At 35.5% G+C, this 21,989-nt stretch overlaps 1 protein-coding gene across 4 annotated transcripts in view; it reads left to right on the plus strand.

Moving 5' to 3' along the window:
• The window catches only part of LOC110103775 (SPX and EXS domain-containing protein 5), a 61,452-nt gene that overhangs the window by 5,646 nt on the left and 33,817 nt on the right, over nucleotides 1-21,989 (plus strand). For all 4 annotated transcript variants that reach the window (XM_020832604.2, XM_020832605.2, XM_020832603.2 and 1 more), the window contains exons 2-9: nucleotides 38-170; nucleotides 262-389; nucleotides 961-999; nucleotides 1,124-1,216; nucleotides 1,296-1,412; nucleotides 9,604-9,699; nucleotides 20,133-20,246; nucleotides 21,221-21,274. In XM_020832604.2, coding sequence (XP_020688263.1) covers nucleotides 89-170; nucleotides 262-389; nucleotides 961-999; nucleotides 1,124-1,216; nucleotides 1,296-1,412; nucleotides 9,604-9,699; nucleotides 20,133-20,246; nucleotides 21,221-21,274 — 723 coding nt within the window. In that variant the 5' untranslated portion in view covers nucleotides 38-88. The remainder of the gene's footprint in view (nucleotides 1-37; nucleotides 171-261; nucleotides 390-960; nucleotides 1,000-1,123; nucleotides 1,217-1,295; nucleotides 1,413-9,603; nucleotides 9,700-20,132; nucleotides 20,247-21,220; nucleotides 21,275-21,989) is intronic.

Here is a 21,989-nt window from a genome sequence, read left to right on the forward strand (position 1 = left end):
TTTTTGAAATTACTTGATATTTGGTTTGTATTCACAGACCTTGTTGGATGGGAAGTAAATTTACAAGTTAAGGATTCTGTTGAATGTTATGTCTGGAGCTTCGTTGCCAGCCTCCATAAACAGTCCTGTACTCCGCCGCGCAGGTGGTAAACCTGCTCTTTCGGAACAAGGTAATTGGATGGTGTAATTGAGAATCATTGTTTTCTATGTGAATTATGCAGTTATTTTCCATTGGAATGTCTGATCCAAATGTATGCTAAGGTTTGGCTGAAACAAGTGAAGGAGAAGGTTTACCTTTATCAGTTGAGATGATGGACTTGAAAAGTGGGAATGTACTGATCCATGGTGCTGCCATAACACCATCTCCTGTCCTCTTATGGAGATTAAAGGTTATTAGTTTTCCATCTATATGAATGTTTGCTTCTGCCCACTTTCAGTTGGCACTTTTGTCTGAGGGATGTTGCAGATTTTAACTTATCTGTTTGCTTTCATATGGTGTTGTTACTAGCCGAGTTGTAACCAACTGTTGTGCATTCTTAGCTAACAAAGTGATAACTGTAGAGCCATTTTGTGATAATTTCTATATGACTTTACTTATTCGATCAATTGCTTTTTATATCCTGGTTGAAGAATACTCGAGATTGGACAACTATTTTATTCCTTGATGTTAAGGAATGCATCTTAGTTTTTCATTTCTGAGAGTGGAAACCATTAAATTTGATAATCTGATTAATTTGGAGAAGAAAAATCCATAACCTCATACTTCTTTATCTGTACATTAGTTGAGTTCCTATTATTTTTTTCTGGTTGATTAAGTGTACATTAGCACAGTATACATTAGCTTAAGTGCTTTCTATTTATTTGCACTTTTTTTGCTTTTCTTAAAAATTTCATATATGAACTGCTGGAGTTCCATCATTTTTAGGCTTATTGAATGATTTATAAATTTGTTATTGCCAGGTTCTTCTTTTCCTTGTATGGGGAATTAGCTGTTGCAAGGTTTGTTCAATACATTTTATCCTATAATTTATAAGAAATATTTTGTTAAACAAAATTAAATTTGTAGAAAAAGGATCAACTGCTATCTGAGATAATTAAGATGTTCATATTTCCTATGATGCAGATTAGTTGGGATTCTGTTATGAGAATGAGTGCTGATCTTCAAGATTTATTCCTGTATGAGGCATTTCTTTATTATAATCCTCTTCTTCTTGTGGTGAGTGCCATTTGTTCTGGCACTTTGCTTAACTTGTTCCCCTTCCCATCCATGCTGTTTAATGATTTTTATGTTGCAGACATTTACGGTATTCCTTTGGGGAGTGAACTTATGGGTTTTCGGTCAATCATCAGTGAGCTACTCAAAAGTATTTGACCTAAACAACAATTATCTTACACACCGGGAAATTTTGAAGGTATTTGCACTTGGTGATTTCATTGATCTCATAAAGTGCTATTGTCATATCAAAAATATTATTATGATCACTCTAAAAAGATCTTCTATCAGTAAAGATGTAACATGTGTTCTCTAATCGGGTGATTTTGTTGCTAAATGATGCTACTGAATAACATTTATGATCCACGCCCTTTAACCGAGTGATTTTGCTTCACAATGATCGCATTAAATTATACAATGACGATCAAAGCCTGCAAGTTTTCCAATGACCACAAATTCCCTGAGTGGTGAATTATGGAGTGCACTTGATTGGGTGCAAAGTTATTTATTTGCTGAAATTGCCTTAAACTTCTCCCTTTAAACAAACATCTACCAAGTCTATAAGGTTTCATTAGACGACACAACCCATGACGGCTAACAAGAATCCTTCAGTTTGGTTGAGTCAACTATCTCCATTGACTAAATAAACTAGCATTCACAACAACCAAGGACGACAAAATTATAAGACCTTGATTAGGTTCGTTTTCATTTCCCTTGCCATTCATTTAAGTACAAGGTGGTAAATTTTCTCCTTTTCAAAATTGTGATGTTGTTATTATATGCCATGCGTGTAGCGCCTAACGACTAGACTTTATTTGAAGTTTTCTTTCATCATCAGGAAGCGTAATTAGCCCTAGGGGCTTGTGCCTATGAGAAATCTAGAATCATATCATAAAATCCTTGTAATGAGAGCAAAATATTTAGGTAATGTCTTATCTACAATTTAAACTGCTTTCTAAAATTTAACTTGGACATCAAACTCTCTTAGAAGTGCTTGGTAAAATTTTTGGAGCCTTCATTGAGTTGAGTTATGACTTAGGAGGATTAGGATAAAGCAATGGCTTTGGTTTATTTTCATTGAAGTTACTTTGCTCCACACCTCTCAAACTACCTCTAGAACTTGTGAAACATTCATAAAGATACACCGAATTAAACAAGAGAAATCTTAAAAGTGGGTATGAAGAATATATAACTCTTGGAGGTATCAGGTTTTGTCCAGATAATCAAAGAAAAATATAAACAAAAAACCTACCAAAGTTCTGAAATCAAGCAAAGCATCTAACATCAGGCTAACAGTGCAAATTTTGAGTGGAGAATCAGGATAACTCTAAAGTGAATGCAAACTACAAAAAAACGGTTAATAAAAAAAGATTTCAAAATTTCATGCCTTCATTATTTTCTCCCTATGAAGTGATGCAAGAAAATAAAGTGCTGAAATTGGTGTTTCATAGTTCCTCAAAGATTGTGCAAATTAGCATTCCCCTACTCCTTATCAATTCGTGTTGTCCAGCAAGTTGAATGGTCAATTAGTGGCTAGTCGCATAAAGGAACCCTATCGGTCTCAAAGGACCAATCCCTCCAAATACATTGTAGAAAGCAGAAACACTTCAAATACCTTACGAGTTCCTGACAAATGCCGACACACTTTAGGAAGTATTTCATGTGAAAATTAAACTATGACATGAGTTAGACCCAGCTCAACATGCACATGAGGGTTTGCCAGCTCGTGTGATATTAATACACATGCAAATATGATTGTAATTAACAAATGACAATTATCACATGTGATAAAGCATTTCTTATTATTGATATTATTTATTTTTCTTTTGTTATTATTAAGTTTCTTTTGAGTATATGAATATAATATTATACTTAACGGTTTGAAGACTTTAGGAGGAAATTGATAGGAAACGCTTTTAGATCTCAAGTATTTCCTATCAATTTTCGTAAAAACAACGAGAAACTCTTCCAAAATCCTATGAAATAAGGGAAAATAATATATTTTGTTGCAATAAATCAACTAACAGAAGAAAAACAAACAAGATACAATTGATCTTTAATTCGTGAGGAGGATCGTTATCTCCCAAATTTCTAGACGTCGCTAGAGCCCAAAGGAAACCTAAATCTAAGAGATCTCAAATTTCAGCCAAATTCAAGATGCCCTAACCCTATGAAAACAAAGTCTTTAATGCATACAAATTAAAAGGAAATCCCTAAACAGTCCCTACATTCAAATTTCCCTCCCAAATCCCTCAAAAATCCTTCATAAAAAGCTCAGTTAGCTTCTGCGTCGCGTGCGGCAACAGCAGGAGGCGGAGGCGTTCCGCCCAGTTCACGTCTGGGCCGGTCCCCCGTGGACCGGTCTAACAATACTCCCCTCTCAAAGATCCACTTTGTCCGCAAAGGTAGAAAGATGACACCCTCCATTCCTTTTTTATCACAAACGGTAAGAACCTGAAGAGTTCGGTCCTTACACCTGTGCCCCGGTGTATACCTCTTGTCTCATCTAAAACAGAGCCCCTTCGCCCTCTTCTCATGTAATTCTGTCTTTGTGAGATTCTTGAAGTTGTCCTCAGGTCTTCCTCCTACAGTCTTTTCCTTCGAAGTCCGCCGAAGAGTATCCGGTGTTGGCTCCTTAGATTTCAATAAAGTGGTGGTCATCCTATACGAGCCTCCTAAGCTGCCGCCTCCCATCTCTCTCTCTAGGTGCCTCTGATCTACCAATTGAGCTAGCTCCATAGCCTTTCCTAAGTCACGAGACCTCATTACTCTAATCGCTGCTCGGATCTCTGGTGTCAACCCCTTCATGAAGTTTCCCTCTAGCACTGTCTCAGAAAGACGGTCCAATCGGCTAGCAAGGTACTCGAATCTCTCTCGGTACCCCTTCACTGAACCCTTCTGTGTCAAGGCGAAGAACTGCTCGTAGAAGTCTCCTCTTGTGCCCGTTCGGAAACGTTCTACCAAACAATCCTTGAACTCTCTCCAACTCCGCATGGGTCGTCACATGTCCCTCCACTGATACCAAGACAAAGCATTCCCTTCTAAAAATAGGTCCGTCGTCATCAATTTCTCCTCCTCTGTCAGCCCATTGACGGTGAAATATCTTTTCTACCTTGTAGATCCACCCATGCACATCATCCTCTCAAAGATTGACATCTTCAATTTCCTCACCCTCGGGTCACATCCGTTTCCCCTAAATCCTCCATAACCTCTCATTCCTCGAAGTGGAGGTGCTCCCCAACTGTCACGATATTCCCTCTGGCAATCATACCCAAATCATTCATCAAAATCCTCTCTTCTTCTTTCAAAATCAGCACCCCGACGATCGAAATCATCCCCTCTCCTTACAAATTCAGCACCCCTTCTTGTATAGTCAATGTTCATCTCCTTCCTAGAAAGTAGTTCTAGAGGAGGGATTCCATCTTCTCCCTCCAGGATCTCCACTTATGGCTGCTTTTCCCTTTCCCTTGGCGTGTTAGGATTCCCATCTCTTCCATGGCTGTCGGTTGTTTCCTTTGCTTCTGATGTCACATGTTTGATTTTGGCTTCAAGCAATTTCTTTAACATGTCTTTCATCACGGTGAACTTGTCCTCCATCTTTTCATTAACGGATGCAATCTGACTTTGAAAATCAGCCATCTTTTCTTCAAAATCTGCTTTGAGTTGCTCAAGTTCTCCCTCCAAAACTTCATCTTTCCTTATGGCCATTGGTTCCCCTTCGATCTACGTGCTCTAATACCAATTTGATAGGAAACACTTGTAGATCTCAACTATTTCCTATCCATCTTCGTAGAAACAGCGAGAAACTCTTCTAAAATCCAATGAAAATAAGGAAAAACGGTAGATTTTATTGCAAGAAATTAACTAACAGAAGAAAAACAAACAAGATACAATTGATTTTCAATTCGAGAGGAGGATCGATCTCTCCCAAATCTCTAGACGCCGCTAGAGCCCAAAGGAAACCTAAATCTAAGAGATCGCCAAATTCAAGATGCCCTAACCCTAGGAAAACAAAGTTTTTAATGCATACAAAAGGAAATCCCTTAACAGTCCCTGCATTCAAATTCCCCTCCCAAATCCCTCAAAAATCCTTCCTAAAAAGCTCCGTCAGCTCCTGCGGCGCGTGCGACAACAGCAGGAGGCGGAGACATTCTGCCCCGTTTGCATTTGGGTCGGTCCCGCGTGGACCGGCTGGACTGGTTCATTGAACCGGTTTAACAGAAATACTGTAAATTACGTAACTCTATATTCATAATTTATAAAATTCAACATTATGTCTATAACTTTTACATTCTATTTTTTAATCTTATGCCGTGTTATTGAGAACGTGCTTGCACGTCATAGATTACATGTGTGAGAATAGCTGACTGGGAGAGAGATGCCAGGCAAACTGGAAAGCCTTTCATCTCTTCCCAACTCTAGCAGGCCAACATTCTGCATAGTCTTAAACATCATTGAGGGCAACATGGATTCCCATATTTTCTCAAGGGGCAATACCTACAAAGAGCATGTTCAAGAGATAGTAGGCTATCTGTGCGATGTTTGGAAGAGCAACAGAAAATTGTGAGACGGGGTTGTAAACAGAGATAGCAAAGATCAAAGTAGCTGAAGATACTAGGTTAAATAACACGTGAGAGGAGATATCATCTGCGAGAGTTGCATAGTTATAATTTAGTTAACCAATATGCGTGAAACCTTTTTTTTTTTTCTGACCAAGTCTGTGACAGACTAGAGTTTAACTGACGTGGATTAAGGGTGCGTTTGGGACGGCTGCAGCTGTTGGTAAAGTAGGTTGTAAAATTGTTGTACATAAAGTTGCTTCTTAAAGTTGCTTTATAGAAATCATTATATTTTATTTGGATAGTATAACTGTAGAGCTGCTGTGCTGCAGCTGTATGAGAACTAATTACCTTCGTACCCTTATATATATTTAGATGAAAATATAATTTTTTCAATTTTTTTTTTTTAAAACCTGCCTCTTGACTAGCACAAGCACAAAGCTTTCATATGAATCAATCAGTAATGGACTAATATACTCAGAAGTTGATAGAAAGATATCCATTTATATCTTCTCTTGCCCAGAGAAGAAAAATCCTCCACATTAAAAGAAATTTTCACTCCCTTCCGCGTCCGTTCGTGATTCACGGGGAGATGGATCTGATAATCCTAAAGAACTAATTTTCTCATACATAAACAGGAAGAAATCACTCGATGACCATAATTTATGCAGCAATAACAGCCCAACGCGAGAGAGGAATCATAGAACATTTTCCAGATCGATTAACATAGACCAAAAAAGAATCTAACAGTAGACGGACGCACAGTGGGAGAGAGAAACTACCTATAGATTGGATCGGCATCGCCGGCGCTGGCGTCGAGGCCTCCAACAAGAAATCCGAGAACAAGAAGAAGAAGAAAAAGATGAAACAACTGACTCGTCATCTCAATCGAGACCAAAAAGATCAGAAAGAAAAGGTAAGATTTTGAAAAGCAGGCGGATCGAAGAAGAAGATGGGCCGGTTTGCATGCATCATAAAAGTAGTGAGGATAGATTGAAATATAATTATAAGAGGGGAAGCTATCAAAGTAAACACTGGTAGAAAATAAATAAGAGAAAAAATAAACTTAGGTGATTTGAGTAACTACATTGAATGAAAAAAAAAATTGCATTAGTAAGGTAAATTGTAATAAGAAGAAAAAAATGCTAGAACAAAAGTAACATGTATAAAACTTGAACAAAATAGATTTTAACATCACAAAGAACACAAAACAATAATTGATGGAGAATGACGAATCAAAAAGCCGAGTCCAAATAATTGGAATAAGGTCGATCATGACAATGACATATATAGCATATTTTACAGCTGCTTGCACATCAAAAATCCCTCTTATGCTGATAGCCTGATACCAACTGACGATAAAATTAACATTCAGGTCAATATGCAAAAAAGACGGGAATATTTTCTCCAGAAAATTATCCAATTCTCAGACACAAAATTACTACAGCTTAAGGGTGCATTTGGGACGGCTGCAGCTGTTGGTAAAGTAGGTTGTAAAATTGTTGTACATAAAGTTGCTTCTTAAAGTTGCTTTATAGAAATCATTATATTTTATTTGGATAGTATAACTGTAGAGCTGCTGTGCTGCAGCTGTATGAGAACTAATTACCTTCGTACCCTTATATATATTTAGATGAAATATATAATTTTTTCAAATTTTAATTTTTTTTAAATGTATATGATAATCAACTAACAATTCTAAATAAAAAAAATTCATTGGTATGTTTCATGTTGTCTTATTATTAGGATATTTTAATTTGTACCAAAATAAAATAAAATCTGTCTTGAAGGTTTACAGGCGTACCGTTAATTAGCAAGTTCTCTGCCTATGCTAAGATCTGAAACAATACAAGCTCACTAGAAGGACTCCGCATATCTAAACCCATTTCTTCTCCGCAGTCATCATTTTCTCTTCCTGCAAGTTTCTCCTTCGAAACTTTTTCTGATCTATGATAGAAGAAGCAATCTTCCTTGGTCTTACCGAAGCATTTGCTTCATCTTTCCTACTCATTGATTGCTGTCGCGTTGAGACAAATTAAACAGTACGCCAATGGCGCCCATTTCTCCCAAAGAGAGCAGCAAACAAATGATGAATGCCCTTATGTCCTCCTACAACGACCAAATCCACCACCTGCTTGACACCGTCGACCGCCTCCGCCAAGCTTAGTTATACTCTTCTTGTCTACTTCCTCAGCCTCTTCAATCCTCCACTCCTTGTAGCTGCAATGGTGGTATTGTAGAGAGAGAGAGAGAGAGAGAGAGAGAGAGAGAGAGAGAGAGGAAAAGAATAAGGGAGAACAATGGTCAAGGTTGCTTGGGCGCTACTTCTTTTCTCTGTCACCTCTCAGGTCCCGTGCCATCCGAAATCACTCGAAATCCTCTCGCTACCGCATAACCGCTTCTTTGGCCAGATCCCGTCGGCAATCGGCGAGATTAGAAGCTTGGTATCGCTTGACCTTTCCAACAATGATTTCTCCGGTCCCGTGCCATCCGAGATTGCGGGTTTAGATCCCGTCGGCAATCGGCGGTTCAGAAGCTGGTGTTAATCAAATCTTCAGCAAGAAGCAGAAAGGTTCGCCGACGTGGAATGATCGGCGTGCGGTGCATTTGTTTGATGGATAGTGGAAAAGCAGAGAGCAGCGTGGCAACGACGGTAGCGAATATTTGCCGCGGGATTTTCGTCATTTTTCTGCCGAAAGCAGCCGACCGCGGGATACAGGGAATGGTCGCGGGAAGCAACAGCGGACCGCAGAATTTTTTCTGCCGTGGTTCTGCCGCAATGTCCCAAACAATGATTTAATGACTTTTTATAAAGTAAAGCAGCAGTACCGCCGTCCCAAACGCACCCTAACTGTAGCGCTTACTGCTTTTTGCACTTGGCATGGGGCTTTAATGCGGACAGCAATTTTCTACAGTGTGATTATCTAATCCACTTCTTTGTATTGTATCTCATTAAAGGCCTGCAATTCTATTTGTATCTCTTGGCATTTAATGATACTCATGAGTTTCTTCTAACTTAGTTGTGGAAAATTAACTCTGGGAGTGTTACTAATGCACAAAGTGCTTCATGCACATTAGGGTGGGATGCAACTTCAAATTTAGTTATGCATGAAGCATGCTGCATTGGTTTTTGATACTCCACACTGACTAAGTAATTTGATTTGCTACTATCATGGAAACCCCGTAAGGCATGTAATGTTTATTTCAAAATCAATGGAAAGTTTGCATGAAAAGCTCCAGAGTTTGATATTATCAACCATGACGGTTTAATTTATCAGCATTCGTATCTTTCTATCTTTGGTATGTGTTTTGTTTTTTTCTATATGCATCATATTCCGATCTGAATTAGGTTGGCTCACTTCTGTTTTTCTCTTCCAACCTTTCTGATTTGAAACTTACATGTGACAGTAATATAAACATACTGCTTATTTTCTATTTCGTGCTCTTTATCCAAATTGAAAAATATGGTCTTGCTGGCAATTTTGTGCCATCTAGATGGATGTATTTCCTTTTAAATTTGTGATATTTAAATAGTTGTGCTAACATGTTGCCATCATTGATGAGAAGCTTTTGTCTCAGATCCTCCCGTTAAACTTTAATGGCTATTTCTGTAATGATCCACAAATTTACAAAATCTTTTTTTAAATTTGTTATTTTGCATTCATGCTCACTCTTACCTTTATCTCTTAGTTCCTGCTTCATATTATTGGCTTTGACCCAATTTTAAATACATTAATGATAGCATCAGATCAAGGTAATGACCTGCTCTATTTTCTGGACAGAAAATATAAATGTTAATAAGGTACAATGTTGCCTGATTTGCTTGTGCAGTGTGCAACATGGATGGCCATAGTGGTTCCAACAAGTATGACAGCTTATTTGTATCTTTACTCTCATGGCGAAGTCTCATTAGCTGCATCTCAGCCAGTGTAATATCTATTTCTTTCTCATAGCCTTTGAACTTTTTTTGTTTACGAGTCATAGCAGATTTCTCCTGTATCACCTAGTGCATCTTTGATTTTCCTATTGATAATATTGGTGATAAACTTACCATCTGCTGTATATAATAGTTCTTTGCGCAAAGATGTTGTATCCCATGGGAATTGCTTACATAAAGGGAATTTCGTTTCCTTTTTTGCTTCGTATAATGTAGGAGTTTATTGTGAGTGAGAACTGGATTTAGACTTGTGGTGAATATAGCTATTGTGACCTAGAAAAAAAAAATCAATTCAAAGCCAACATATACATTGTGGTGTGGATGTAAATTCTGATTTTTTTTATTTTGTTTTAGATATTTGAGTAATTTTTGTACCTATTTTATTATTTTATTATAATTATTCTAATCATTATCATTTAACTTATTAGCAATTTATTAGCAGTTTGTTAATATGTTGTTTGCAAGTTATTAGTAGTTTGTTAGCATTTTGTTAATTTATTACTAGCTTGTTTGTTTGGTGGTATTTTATTTATTTGTTAGCATTTTGCTAACTATTTGTTAATAGTTTGTTAGTATTTTATCATCTCTTCCATCTATAAATGTGGGAATTCTAATTCATGTATGATGTTTTTTGGCATGAGATTTTTTCTGCTTGATCTAATTTTGAAATTTTAACACTGTCGTTGCTAGGTCCCAAGTCCTAGATGAGAAAAGTGGAGGGTTGCGTTAGGTAGTCGACAGCCAGCGTAAAACTTGTCGAATATCATGACATGAATCCTTTAAAAAATTGTGTTAATGCTAGGGCGTCCCCTGAAAGAGATGCGTTGTATGGCCTGAATATAGTGACAAGTGTGCAAGGGCCGCTGCACCGGAAATGGTGCAGTGATAAATAGGCAAGGGTTCCTACATCAAGGACGGATGTGGACAAAGAAGCTAGTTCATGAAACTAAAATTAGAATAGGAACTTAGAATATAGGCTCCCTTACTGAAAAATTAATAGAATTAATATATAGTATGATTCACAGGAAGATAAATATTCTGTGCATTCAGGAAACTGAATGAGTTGTAGAGAAAGCTAAAGAGATTAATAGTTTAGGATATAAACTATGGTATTCAGGTAGGAGTCATACTAGAAATGATGTAGGTGTGATTATAGATAAGAGTTTGAAGGATAATATTATAAAAATTAACAGAATTGGTGATATAATTATAGTTTTAAAGATTGTTGTTGTTGCTAAGATTGTTAATATTATAAGTGCTTATGCTCCTCAATTAGGTTTGAATATGAGTTCAAAATTAAAATTTTGGAATGACTTAGAAGAATTAATACAAAATATACCTCTTGAAGAAAGAGTTTTTATTGGCGGAGATTTAAATGGACATGTTGGTAGATAGGTAGATGATTTTAATTTTTAAGAGCATCCATGGTGACCATGAGTTTGGAACAACAAATGAAGGTGGTAAGACTATATTAGATTTTTTTTTAGCTTATGATTTCTTAATAGCTAATACTTTTTTTAAGAAAATAGATGAGTATCTTATAACTTATAAAAATGGATATAGTAAAACGCAGATTGATTATTTTCGTATAAGAAAATTAGATCGTTTAGATTGCAAAGATTGTAAAGTTATTCCGAGTGAAAATTTATATACTCAACATCGATTATTAGTTTTGGACTTTAAGATAAAAGGGCAAAAAATAAAAAAATAAAGTAAAATGATTTTTTAGGATTAGATTGGTACATTTAAAGAATATTAAAAAAATATTTTTGAGAGTAAGATTTTAGATCTTAAGATTCTGTCTGTGTATGAGGATGCCAATATTATATGGGAAAAAGTGGTTTGTGATATTAAGAATATTTCAAAAGATGTGTTTGGATTTTTGAAGGGAAAAGCTCATAATAGTAAAAATAGTTAGTGTTGGAATCCAAATGTGCAATAAAAAATAAGAAGATTTGTTATAAAAATTGGTTTAGATGTAAAAATTCTGATAATTGGGAAAGCTATAAAGAGGCTTGTAAGGAATCTAAGAAAGTTATTTGCGATGCAAAGAGCTTAGCTTTTAATGATTTATATAACAGATTAGATACTAATGAGGGAGAAAGATATATGTGTAAGTTAGCCAAATAAAGAGATATGAGTAGTAAGGATTTAGTTTAAGTGAAGAGTATTAATGATGAAGATCAAAAACGAACTTTTCTTGGAAGATGACATTCAACAAAGGTGGATGAGGTATTTTGCTAAACTTTTTAATGAAGAATGTGAAAATACGATTGACTTTGTGACTTTATCACCCTAAATGAAAATTAAGATTTTTGTTTTTATCGGCGTATAAGTAAAATCGAAGTTAAAGAGGCTTTAAAGAAAATGAAGTGTGGAAAAGCTTTTTGACCTGATGATATTCCGATAGAGATGTGGAAATGCTTAGGAGATGAAGGAATTTCTTACAATTTTGAATGTCAGTGGAGAATGAGTGTGTTAATTCAGTGGAGAATGAGTGTGTTAATTCATATTTTTAAAAATAAAGGTGATGCACAGGAGTTCGTGAATTATAGAGGAATTAAGTTAATGTGTCATACTTTAAAAATATGGGAGCGATTTATGGAGCGCAGGTTGCGGCGTGATACAAATGTTTACCAAAATCAATTTGGATTCATGCTGGGTAGGTCTACTATGGAAGCCATACATTTATTGAGAGGTTTGATGGAGAAATATAGAGAAAATAAGAAGGATCTACATATGATATTTATTGATTTATAGAAAGCATATGATAAAGTTCCAAGAGAAGTGCTATGGAGAGTTCTTGAAAAGAAAGGAGTTAATAATGCTTATATTCAAATCATTAAAGATATGTATGCATGAGCTATTACTTGTGTTCAAACACAAGGTGGTTTGACCAAGTATTTTCCTAATTCGGTTGGATTACATTAAGGATCAACCTTAAGTCCATATCTTTTTGCTTTAGTCATGGATGTTCTCACTTGAAATTTCCAAGAGGATGTACCTTGGTGTATGCTTTTTGCTGATGATATTCTTCTTGTTGATAAGACTTGAGAGGGAGTTGAAGGTAAACTTGAATTATGAAGGTCAACTTTAGAGTCTAAAGGTTTTCACTTGAGTTGATCTAAAACTGAATATATGGAGTGTAATTTTAGTAGCAATAGACTTAGTGAGGGGATTGTGACTTTGGACTATCAAGTCATTAATAAGAGTACACGTTTTAGATATATTGGATCTATTGTTAAGAGTGATGGTGAAATCGATGGGGATATTATCAGCAGAATTCAAGTTGGATGGTTGAAGTAGAGGAAGACATCAGGCTTATTGTGTGATAGAAAAGTCCCCCTCAAACTTAACGGAAAATTCTATAAGATGGTGGTGAGACCTTCAATGCTTTATGGTGCCGAATGTTGGCCATTAAAAGAGAAGCATAATACTAAGTTAAGTGTTGCAGGAATGAGTATGCTTAGGTGGATGAGTGGCTTGATCCTTAAAGATAGGATATGAAATGAGCATATACGTGAAAAAGGCTGGAGTAGCTCCAGTGGAAGATAATTAGAGAGAGTTGCCTTAGATGGTTTGGTCACATTAAACGGAGGCCTTCCGATGACCCAGTTAGGAAAGTTTAGGTATTAGATTCGACTTATGTTAAGAAAGGTAGAGATAGACCTAAAAAGACTTGGTTAGAAAATATTAGAAATGATCTTTCTTTGTTAGATTTAAATGAGAATTTGACTTTTAACCGGACACAATGGCGAAAAAGGATTCATGTAGCCGACCCCACATAGTGGGACAAAGGCTTGATGTTGTTGTTGTTGTTGATCTATTTTGAAATTTTGATAGTTAAGCATGAGACCTTAAAAATTCGGAATATTATTTTCTCGTATGTGCATGATAATTTTTTTTTTGTTAATTTTTGTAATCTTTTATTCTTTTTTATTTTCTCTATTGTGATTTCTAGTTTATTTTTAAGGTTGGTATCGAAGTTATGGTTTACATCATTTTATGTTATAGCTTTGAAATCAAGTTCAATAAAAATTTTCTTTACTTTCCGAAAACTACAACACTTCCTCCCCCCTCTTCATTGATTCTTCCCTTCCATACTTGTGCACATGGAACAACAAAATGCTCTTCAAAAATAATAAAATTGCTGCTCATTGCCTTGTAAATTGTTGTTTACCATGAACAATGCTCTCACTTTTCACCATGAATGGTAAACCCATAGATCATTTTCTCCTTTATTTGACTACTTCTGTCTCATATGCATGCATGCCCAAGTATTAATGTGAATTAACAAAGTAATTATCACTTGTGAACAGTAAATTGAAGAAAGAAAAAAAAAGAAAAAAAGAATAGAAAAGAGAAGGAAAGAAAAGAAGTTAATTTTAAATAAAGGAAAAGAAGAAAAATTTGGAAAATAAGGAAAATAAATAGTAGAAAATCCGTCTAAATTTCACAAATCAATTGTGAATGTCCGTGATTGCAATCTTCTTCTACATGGAAGGGCATCCAACCATCCTTTACTCGAGGGATTTAAATCATTTTCTTTTAAAGCATCATCAAATTCAAAGCATTGATAATAAAAATTGTTCAAATCTAAATCACCCCCATAATCCAATTGCCAGCCCTCATTCCTTTCCTCATAAAAGATGCTAATTCTCTCTTCCCCTTGGAAAACATAAAGAAATTAAGAGTGCATTAAATTATTCTTAGAGTCTACAATCAATCCTTTGAATCCCCACTATAAATACTCTATTTCACTCTAAAAACCCTTGAATGGTCTACCACGCCCCTTGGTCCTTCCTCTTTTGATTATACCCATTTATTGATTTACATAGTGGTGGTTGAATGAATAAAAGTTTGGTTAAGTGCTAAAATTCTCTGTATCATCTAGTGAATAATACTTGAGAGTATGAGTGCTTTTCCTTGGAGGACTTCCAATGAAGGAAGACAACAATCATGACGAAGGACTACTTGTAGAGGTTCTCTCACGATGAAGGAATGCTTATAGATGTCATCTCAATAGTATAGTTTTGCAACTGCGTTTTTTTTTTTTTAAACTTTCTTAGTTTGTCACTTTGTAACACTATTTTGTAAAATACAAGAAAATTATAGCTTTTGTAAAATTTGCATCTATTTTTGAATCTTCAACTCTTAATTATTCATAATATAGCTAGTATTAAATAGAAGGAACTATGAAAGTTTTCAATTTAAAAATTTAATAATATAGCTTTTCATTTTATCCTGCATCATATTTGATATCGGAGAAAGTTGATCCTTATTTTTGCTGTCACGAAAACATTTTTTATGTTGTAGTTTGTTTTCTATATTTATGCTTCGTGCATTAAGAATTTATGCTTCGTGCATTAAGAATTTATGCATAGACTTCTTGTTGTTTGCTTGGTGCTTGCTTATCAAAATAAAGTGATTTTCTGCTTTACTACTTTGTTATGTTCTTTACTCGTCGAACTTGTTTTGGTAATAATTTAATTTTTCATATCATTTTAAATGTACAAACATGTAAATCTGTAAAAATTACAATTCATGCATAATAGTTTTGAGTAACCAGGACCTTTTGCTTGTGTTGACTTACCACGAAGACTTGAGCTTATCAAGCTTACACTTGTAGGTCTATTGTTGAGTTTTAACTATTGTGAGTCCAACCTTAGGTCTACTTCTCCTTAGCCGCAACCCTTAGCTAGGGATAGAAACTGTAATGATCATTTATATCAAGATTACTTAATATGTTGGAAGGATGATAACATCTTTATTCACTTACAAGATCAACTAGAGGCATGACCTATTGTGAGTTAGGTATTTGCATTATTGCCCTTAAAAATATACTTCCTAGGCCTTGACTTTACCAAATATGGCTTGGGTTGTACCTAATGAGGATGGTCAAGAAATTCACCCTCCAAATCCAGAATTTTTATTGCGTCCTCCCACCTGACGTAGAGATACGTCCTCCCAGAGCTAAATTCGCGCTAAAAAACGAGAAATACCTAGCAAATACCGAGCAATACCAAACAATAACGAGGAATATCATCATGTGAAGACCAATACCGAGTTATACCGAGCTATACCGAACAATATCGAGCAATACAAAAAATACCTAGTTTTTCCTAGAAAGAACTCGGTATTTTTTTTGTATTGCTCGGTATTGCTCGGTATAACTCGGTATTGGTCTTCACATGATGATATTCCTCGTTATTATCAAATAATACCTAGCAATACCGAGCAAAAACCGAGTTTTTGGCGGTGGGAGGACGTATCTCTACGTCAGGTTGGAGGACGCAATAAAAATTCCCAAATCCAGGCTCTCATCACCTCTCGCTTCTCCCCTCTTAGGACATGGGAATATTAAGCTAAAATTTGCATAGTGATTATGATTGTTTTGATCTAGATGTATTCCATATCATCCACCTCGACTGGTTGAAAACCTAAAGTTCAATATGATTTTTTTGTGGTCACCCTTTTGATGATGATATTATTTGAGAAGTCATGGTGGAACCCCTTATTTTTGTTGGTCATATTGACCTATAAGTGTTTATGAATTACTCACTTATAACTTCGATTGGATGGCTATGTCTTAAGGATATTTGCCTACATGAAGTTAACTGGTATGTCAAGGCCTATTGGCTTAATGTGGAGTGACAACTCCATCGCCAGAGCTGTCCACCCCTCAGATTATGAATTGAGATGAAAGAAACTTCAAAATCAAAATACATTCCATTGATGTTTCATGATCATCTCCTTGATGAGTTGACTACTCTACGAAAATGATTACTATCTATTGCTGACTATGTGGTTGATGCCGTTGGGGATGGTTGAACCATTGTCTATATCATGCGAGATATCTATAATTTTGAAGATGATTTTTTTTTCACACTAGATATTACATTGTACACGTAGGTTCAGTCTCATAAGAGACTCTCTAACTCTTATGGAAGTAGCCTGTAGCATAAGTTGGTTGAACAATTGTTGTTTGCTCCTATGAAATCAGCCGATCCTATTGGAAAGTGCACCAATCAGCCGATCCTATTGGAAAGTGCGCCGGTTAAACCACTAGTTTTAAAGCTTCCAGTATTATATGCTGTACATTTGGCAATATAGCCCATTATGTTGGCATATAACCCTTGGTAGGGTCCGCATTAAATATCTAGATCTTGATCAATTCAATGATCTAGGGAAAGAACATGTGAATTGTGACCCTTGCGAGGGTGCTAGTGACATCGAGGCATTGGACGTGATTCTGTTATCATACGTTGTGTATTAATTGCCTCAAGGATGGACAAATATTGGAGATGCACTACAATTTTTATACATACTTAAAAGTGGCGACATGCAAAGTGATTATTGAAAATTTTTATACAAATCTTGAATCTTTAAAGATGGTTGTAATTAAAAGGAGTAATGAAGATTTATATATTTATATTTCATGACATAAATCTCTCGTTTCATTTTGCATTTCACTTATTTCAGTATTTTATTAATATTATTTTAATCAATATCATTAAATTTGTTAGCAATTTATTAATATTTTACAAATTTTAAGTTAATAATTTATTCTTTTAAAATAGTTTTTTAGAACTTTGTAATAATTTTTTTTGTAGCTTGATTTTTTTAATCTATAGATATGAGAATTTTAACTAATGTAAGAAAGTTTGTGACATGAATAATATTCTTATTGTGGGTGTGAAGACTCTTCTTCTATTCTAGGATTTTGATCCTTGATCAATGGTGAGACTTGAAGAATTTCTAGGGAGGTTATCTCCTCAAACATTTGTGAGATTTTCTTATCTTGTTAGTTGTTTTAATCTTTTCCTCTTTTTCATCTTCTCTATCTTCTCTATTAGATTTTCTATTTTATTTTATGTCCGTCCCGCATCACTAGGTCATTTGCATGGAATCCTCATTAGCTATGATGCACCGACACATCTCATCAAAGAGCCGTGCAGTGTCTGACACATATCCGATGCTACATGCGTTTGATATGTCTACGACACGTATCGGACACGCCAAAAACGTGTCCGATTAAAAAAATATTAAGTATAAGTCAAACACGTGTATCCGACATGCGTGTCTTAAATATTTTATGATTTTTTTAAAAATATAATTTATTGTAATTAAAATTTTTATTTATTTAAAATATAAAACTAAATTACTTATTCCCTATCCACAACTCGAAATCAATTGCCCGCACTCAATACCACATTCATCAAATATTTTCATTTTCATTTATCTTTGGTGGTTGCGACTTTGGCTTCACAACAAGTCCGATGTCATTTCAACATTGACGATTGTCGTCGTTGCAATATCGACATTTCAAAACCATCTCAACATCAAAGTCTGGCACTGTCTTGACATTGATGCTCATCGTTAGTAATTTGTACGCCCACAACTTGACAGCTCATCTTTGTCCGACATCGTGTTAACATCGATGACCAACGTCGTCTCAACATCGATGACAAACGTCCTCTTGACATCGATGCCCGATACTTACCGCATAACATCAATGCTCGACTCTCGGCAATTGTCTCCTCTCTCGATGCTGGATACACGGCATCGACGCCCGGCTCTCAACATCCTAATATTTATCATTTAAAGCATAAATTCTAGTTAAATGAATTATTATTTCTAAATTATTTTTAAGATTATACTTATTCAATTTTTTATATATTATTTTAATATATAAAAAATTATAATGCCGTGTCCAACCCGTGTCCGTATCCAATTTTCAATAATTGACGTGTCTCGTGTCCGTGTTATGTCGTATCCGTGTTTGTGCATCATAGCTCATTAGCATATTGATATTTGCACATTGAGCGAGTGTTTTGGTCAATCTTTATCACTCATGTGAAATTCTAAACTAAACTTGTAAAACATAATGCGATGTGCAGAAGTTTCTTTTTTAGCTTTCATATGTGAAGCACAAGATAAACTCTTAAGTTAATTAAAGTACAAATATCATAATAAATATTATACAATGTTATAGTATTTACGAAAATCATAGAAATTAAAGTTATGAAATGATATATGGTATTTTTAAGTCAAACACTAGCGGGGAGTATCATTAGTAACTAGTAAGCAATTGGGCATACATGCTGGGTGATTAGCATAACATTATGTTAACCCATCGCTAAACCTTTCATTTTTGTTTCTATCGGGAAAGAGGAGCAGAATAAGTAAAAATTGCTTTTTGGAAGTGATGAAGAAACCACCCACTTCTCCACTTTGATTGCGCTCACAGTTTACGCCTGCTTCTTTGCAGATCAGCACTCTGCAAAGCGACAAAAAAACACACTTTTCTTTGATTGCTCTTGCAGTGTAAGTTTGTTTTTTTGCAGAGCAATGTACAACCTAACTGATTTGCTCTGCCTGCGCTTAGAGCGTGCACTTCCTTACACTTTTAACATTGTGGGTTACTTTGTATGTAGTTTTGAAATTTATAGATAAATTTTAATTCACTTTGAATCAGAATTTCCAAGTTTCAGTTGGATACTGGGTTGAGGTTGTGAATCATTGTCATTTGTATTCTGATGACTTGACATTATATCAATGTAATAATTAATTAGCCATAAGAATGTACAAAATGGGTCTAGTAAGAGTACCATGCTAAGATTTTTCTCATAGATTGGTGAATCATTTTGGTTTCTTTGTTTGTAGCTTTATAGTTTATAGACGAGTTCTAGTAGGGTTGTCAATTCGGGTCAGCAGGTCGGGTTCGGGTCGAACCCGGAACTGACCCGGCACTGTTCTGGTCAACCCGAACCCGACCCGTTTTTAAAAACGGGTCAGGTTTCCAGACCCGAACCCGTCCCGATTCGGGTCCGGGTCAACCCGACCCGACACGAATGACCCGAATTTGAGCTAAAATTGCTAATTTTCGGGTCAAAATCGGGTCAATATTCGATTTTCGGGTCAAAATCGGGTAAAAAACAGGTCAATCTCGGGTTTTCGGGTCAAATATGAGTTTTCGTGTCACTTTCTGGTCAATTTCGGGTTGCTGGGTCAACCTGAACCCTACCCGATTTTTAAAACGGGTTGATTTGTTCAACCCGAATCCGACCCGTTTCGGGTTCGGGTTTACCCGAACCCGGATTTTTCCGGGTCGGGTTCGGGTCGTGTTTTGGGTCGTGTCAAAAATTGACACCCCTAAGTTCTAGTTTATGCTGAATATTGTATTTCTAAGTTTCAATTGGACATTTATGAATCATTGTCATCTATTGGCTGTTGATTTAATATTGGTATTAAGTGTATGATTATTTAATCAGAAGAAAATTAAAAAATGCTTTTGTGAGATTATCATGTTAAGATTTCAATCATTGTCAATTTGAATTTGGATCTTATTTTATTCCCTGGAACCCTCAATTTTTTTATGGTTTTTGGAGACGCCTTCTAAAATTTAGTTGGAAAATTGCAGGTTATCCTATATGCTATTTTTGTGATGGTTCTCATCTTTCCTTTTGACATTTTCTACCTATCTTCTCGTTTCTACTTCTTAAGGACATTATGGCGTATCATTCTTCCGTTACAAGTAAGTTTTTCATCTTGCTTATTGAGTTTGCTATCAGCTAAGATTTTATTCTTTAGTTTCTGCAATTTTATGCACTAGCTCTTCTTGTTCTCTACAGTCAAATGATTAGCTTTATTTATAGTTCTATGATTCATAATTTAAAATTAATATGAGAACTTGTTATCGATTGCTTTTCTTGGTGTTTGATGTTCTCCATGGTTATACTCATCGTCTAGATATCTTTGTAGACTCTTGTAAGTCATCATTCGTGAGCAGCCAGAAGCATGATCAGTGTCTTTAGTATTAATAAATTTCTGTATATCTGCTAATCCTAAAGTCATCTAGTTACCCGATCCTGTACTTCATAAATCATAATAGAATATATACAAATGACTGTTTTGGCTCTGATTCTTTTTATTCTTATCCTACAGAGTATCTCTGAATTCTGAAGTTTAAGTTTAGAAAGTGTAAAACAAATGATTTTGATATCTTCCAAGTTGTTGGTCGCTACAGGATTGAATTTCATGATTACTTTCTATTTTATGTACCATATTTTGGAAATCTACCTGTTAATCAATACCATGTATGAGATAATTTTGTATGTTTGGATGGTAGATTATTGTTGTTTAAATTACTTTTGAAGTACTTAAAAAATAGATTTTGATTCAGATCTAAAATATTGTCAGCTTTTGCGGCCACATTATTTTCTATAATCCTATAGTGAATTCTTTCAATGAATTTTTTTTCTTCTGATCTTTTCTGTACTCATACCGAACATCCAAACTTATGGAGATGAGCCTGTTTATTGTTATCATCTTAGGAAGGTTTCCCATATTCTAAGATAGAATATTTCTAGAACTTGCTTAATGGTTGTATGAATTATATTCTAAGCAAGACTTAAGGTTAGGTTTGATTTAGATCATAAAACTATTATTTGTTTTTGGTCACGTTCTTTTTATGATTGTAATCCTATTGTTTCTACCTTTGTCATGCAGGCAATATCTTTTGCTGACTTCTTCTTGGCTGATATTTTGACGTCAATGTCAAAGGCAGGTACTCTAGAACTTCACAGGACTGATCTATTTTGCTTGTATGCAAAGTCATAAATGTAATGAGAGAAATTAGTTAATGCTTCTAGCACTTTCAGGTGATGATCATTCCATTCAACTCTCAAAGTTAGTTATACTGTACTCCCTTAGAAATCAGTTTTGTGCTTCTCTTCATTTTTTATTGGCTTTTGCGGGATGAAAAAAAACCACTAGTTTGACCTACCCCTTTTTCACAAATTTCATTTATGTCCATTTCATAGGTGTTGATGTCTAAAGACACCTCACGATGAGAAAGAGAAATAAAAATTGAAGTACTACCTTGAAGGATGGTAGCTCTGATGCACCGACACTTCGTTTTAAGAGGGTATGTAGTGTTGGACACGTGTCCGACACGGACACGCGTCCGACACGGCGAGGACACGTATCAGACACGTCATTAGTGTGTCCCATTAAAAAAAAAAATAAACCGGACACAAGTGTCGAACATGCGTGTCCGGCTATTGTATAATTAAATAAATAAAACAAAACCCTAATCCCGCTATTTCATATTAGCCGGTTCACGCCCGAGTCTTCATCTTCGCCTTAATCCCGTATTCCTATTCGTATTCGTGGTCTTCCCGAGCGATTGAGGCGAGCATCGACCGGCTGGAGATCTTTCTTGTGAGCAGCGGTCGGCTGGAGATCGCACCTTTGGTCTTCCCTTCCAGCCGTAAGC

This window comes from Dendrobium catenatum, unplaced genomic scaffold (genome assembly GCF_001605985.2).
Source record: "Dendrobium catenatum unplaced genomic scaffold, ASM160598v2 fragScaff_scaffold_1391, whole genome shotgun sequence".
Lineage (NCBI taxonomy): Eukaryota > Viridiplantae > Streptophyta > Magnoliopsida > Asparagales > Orchidaceae > Dendrobium > Dendrobium catenatum.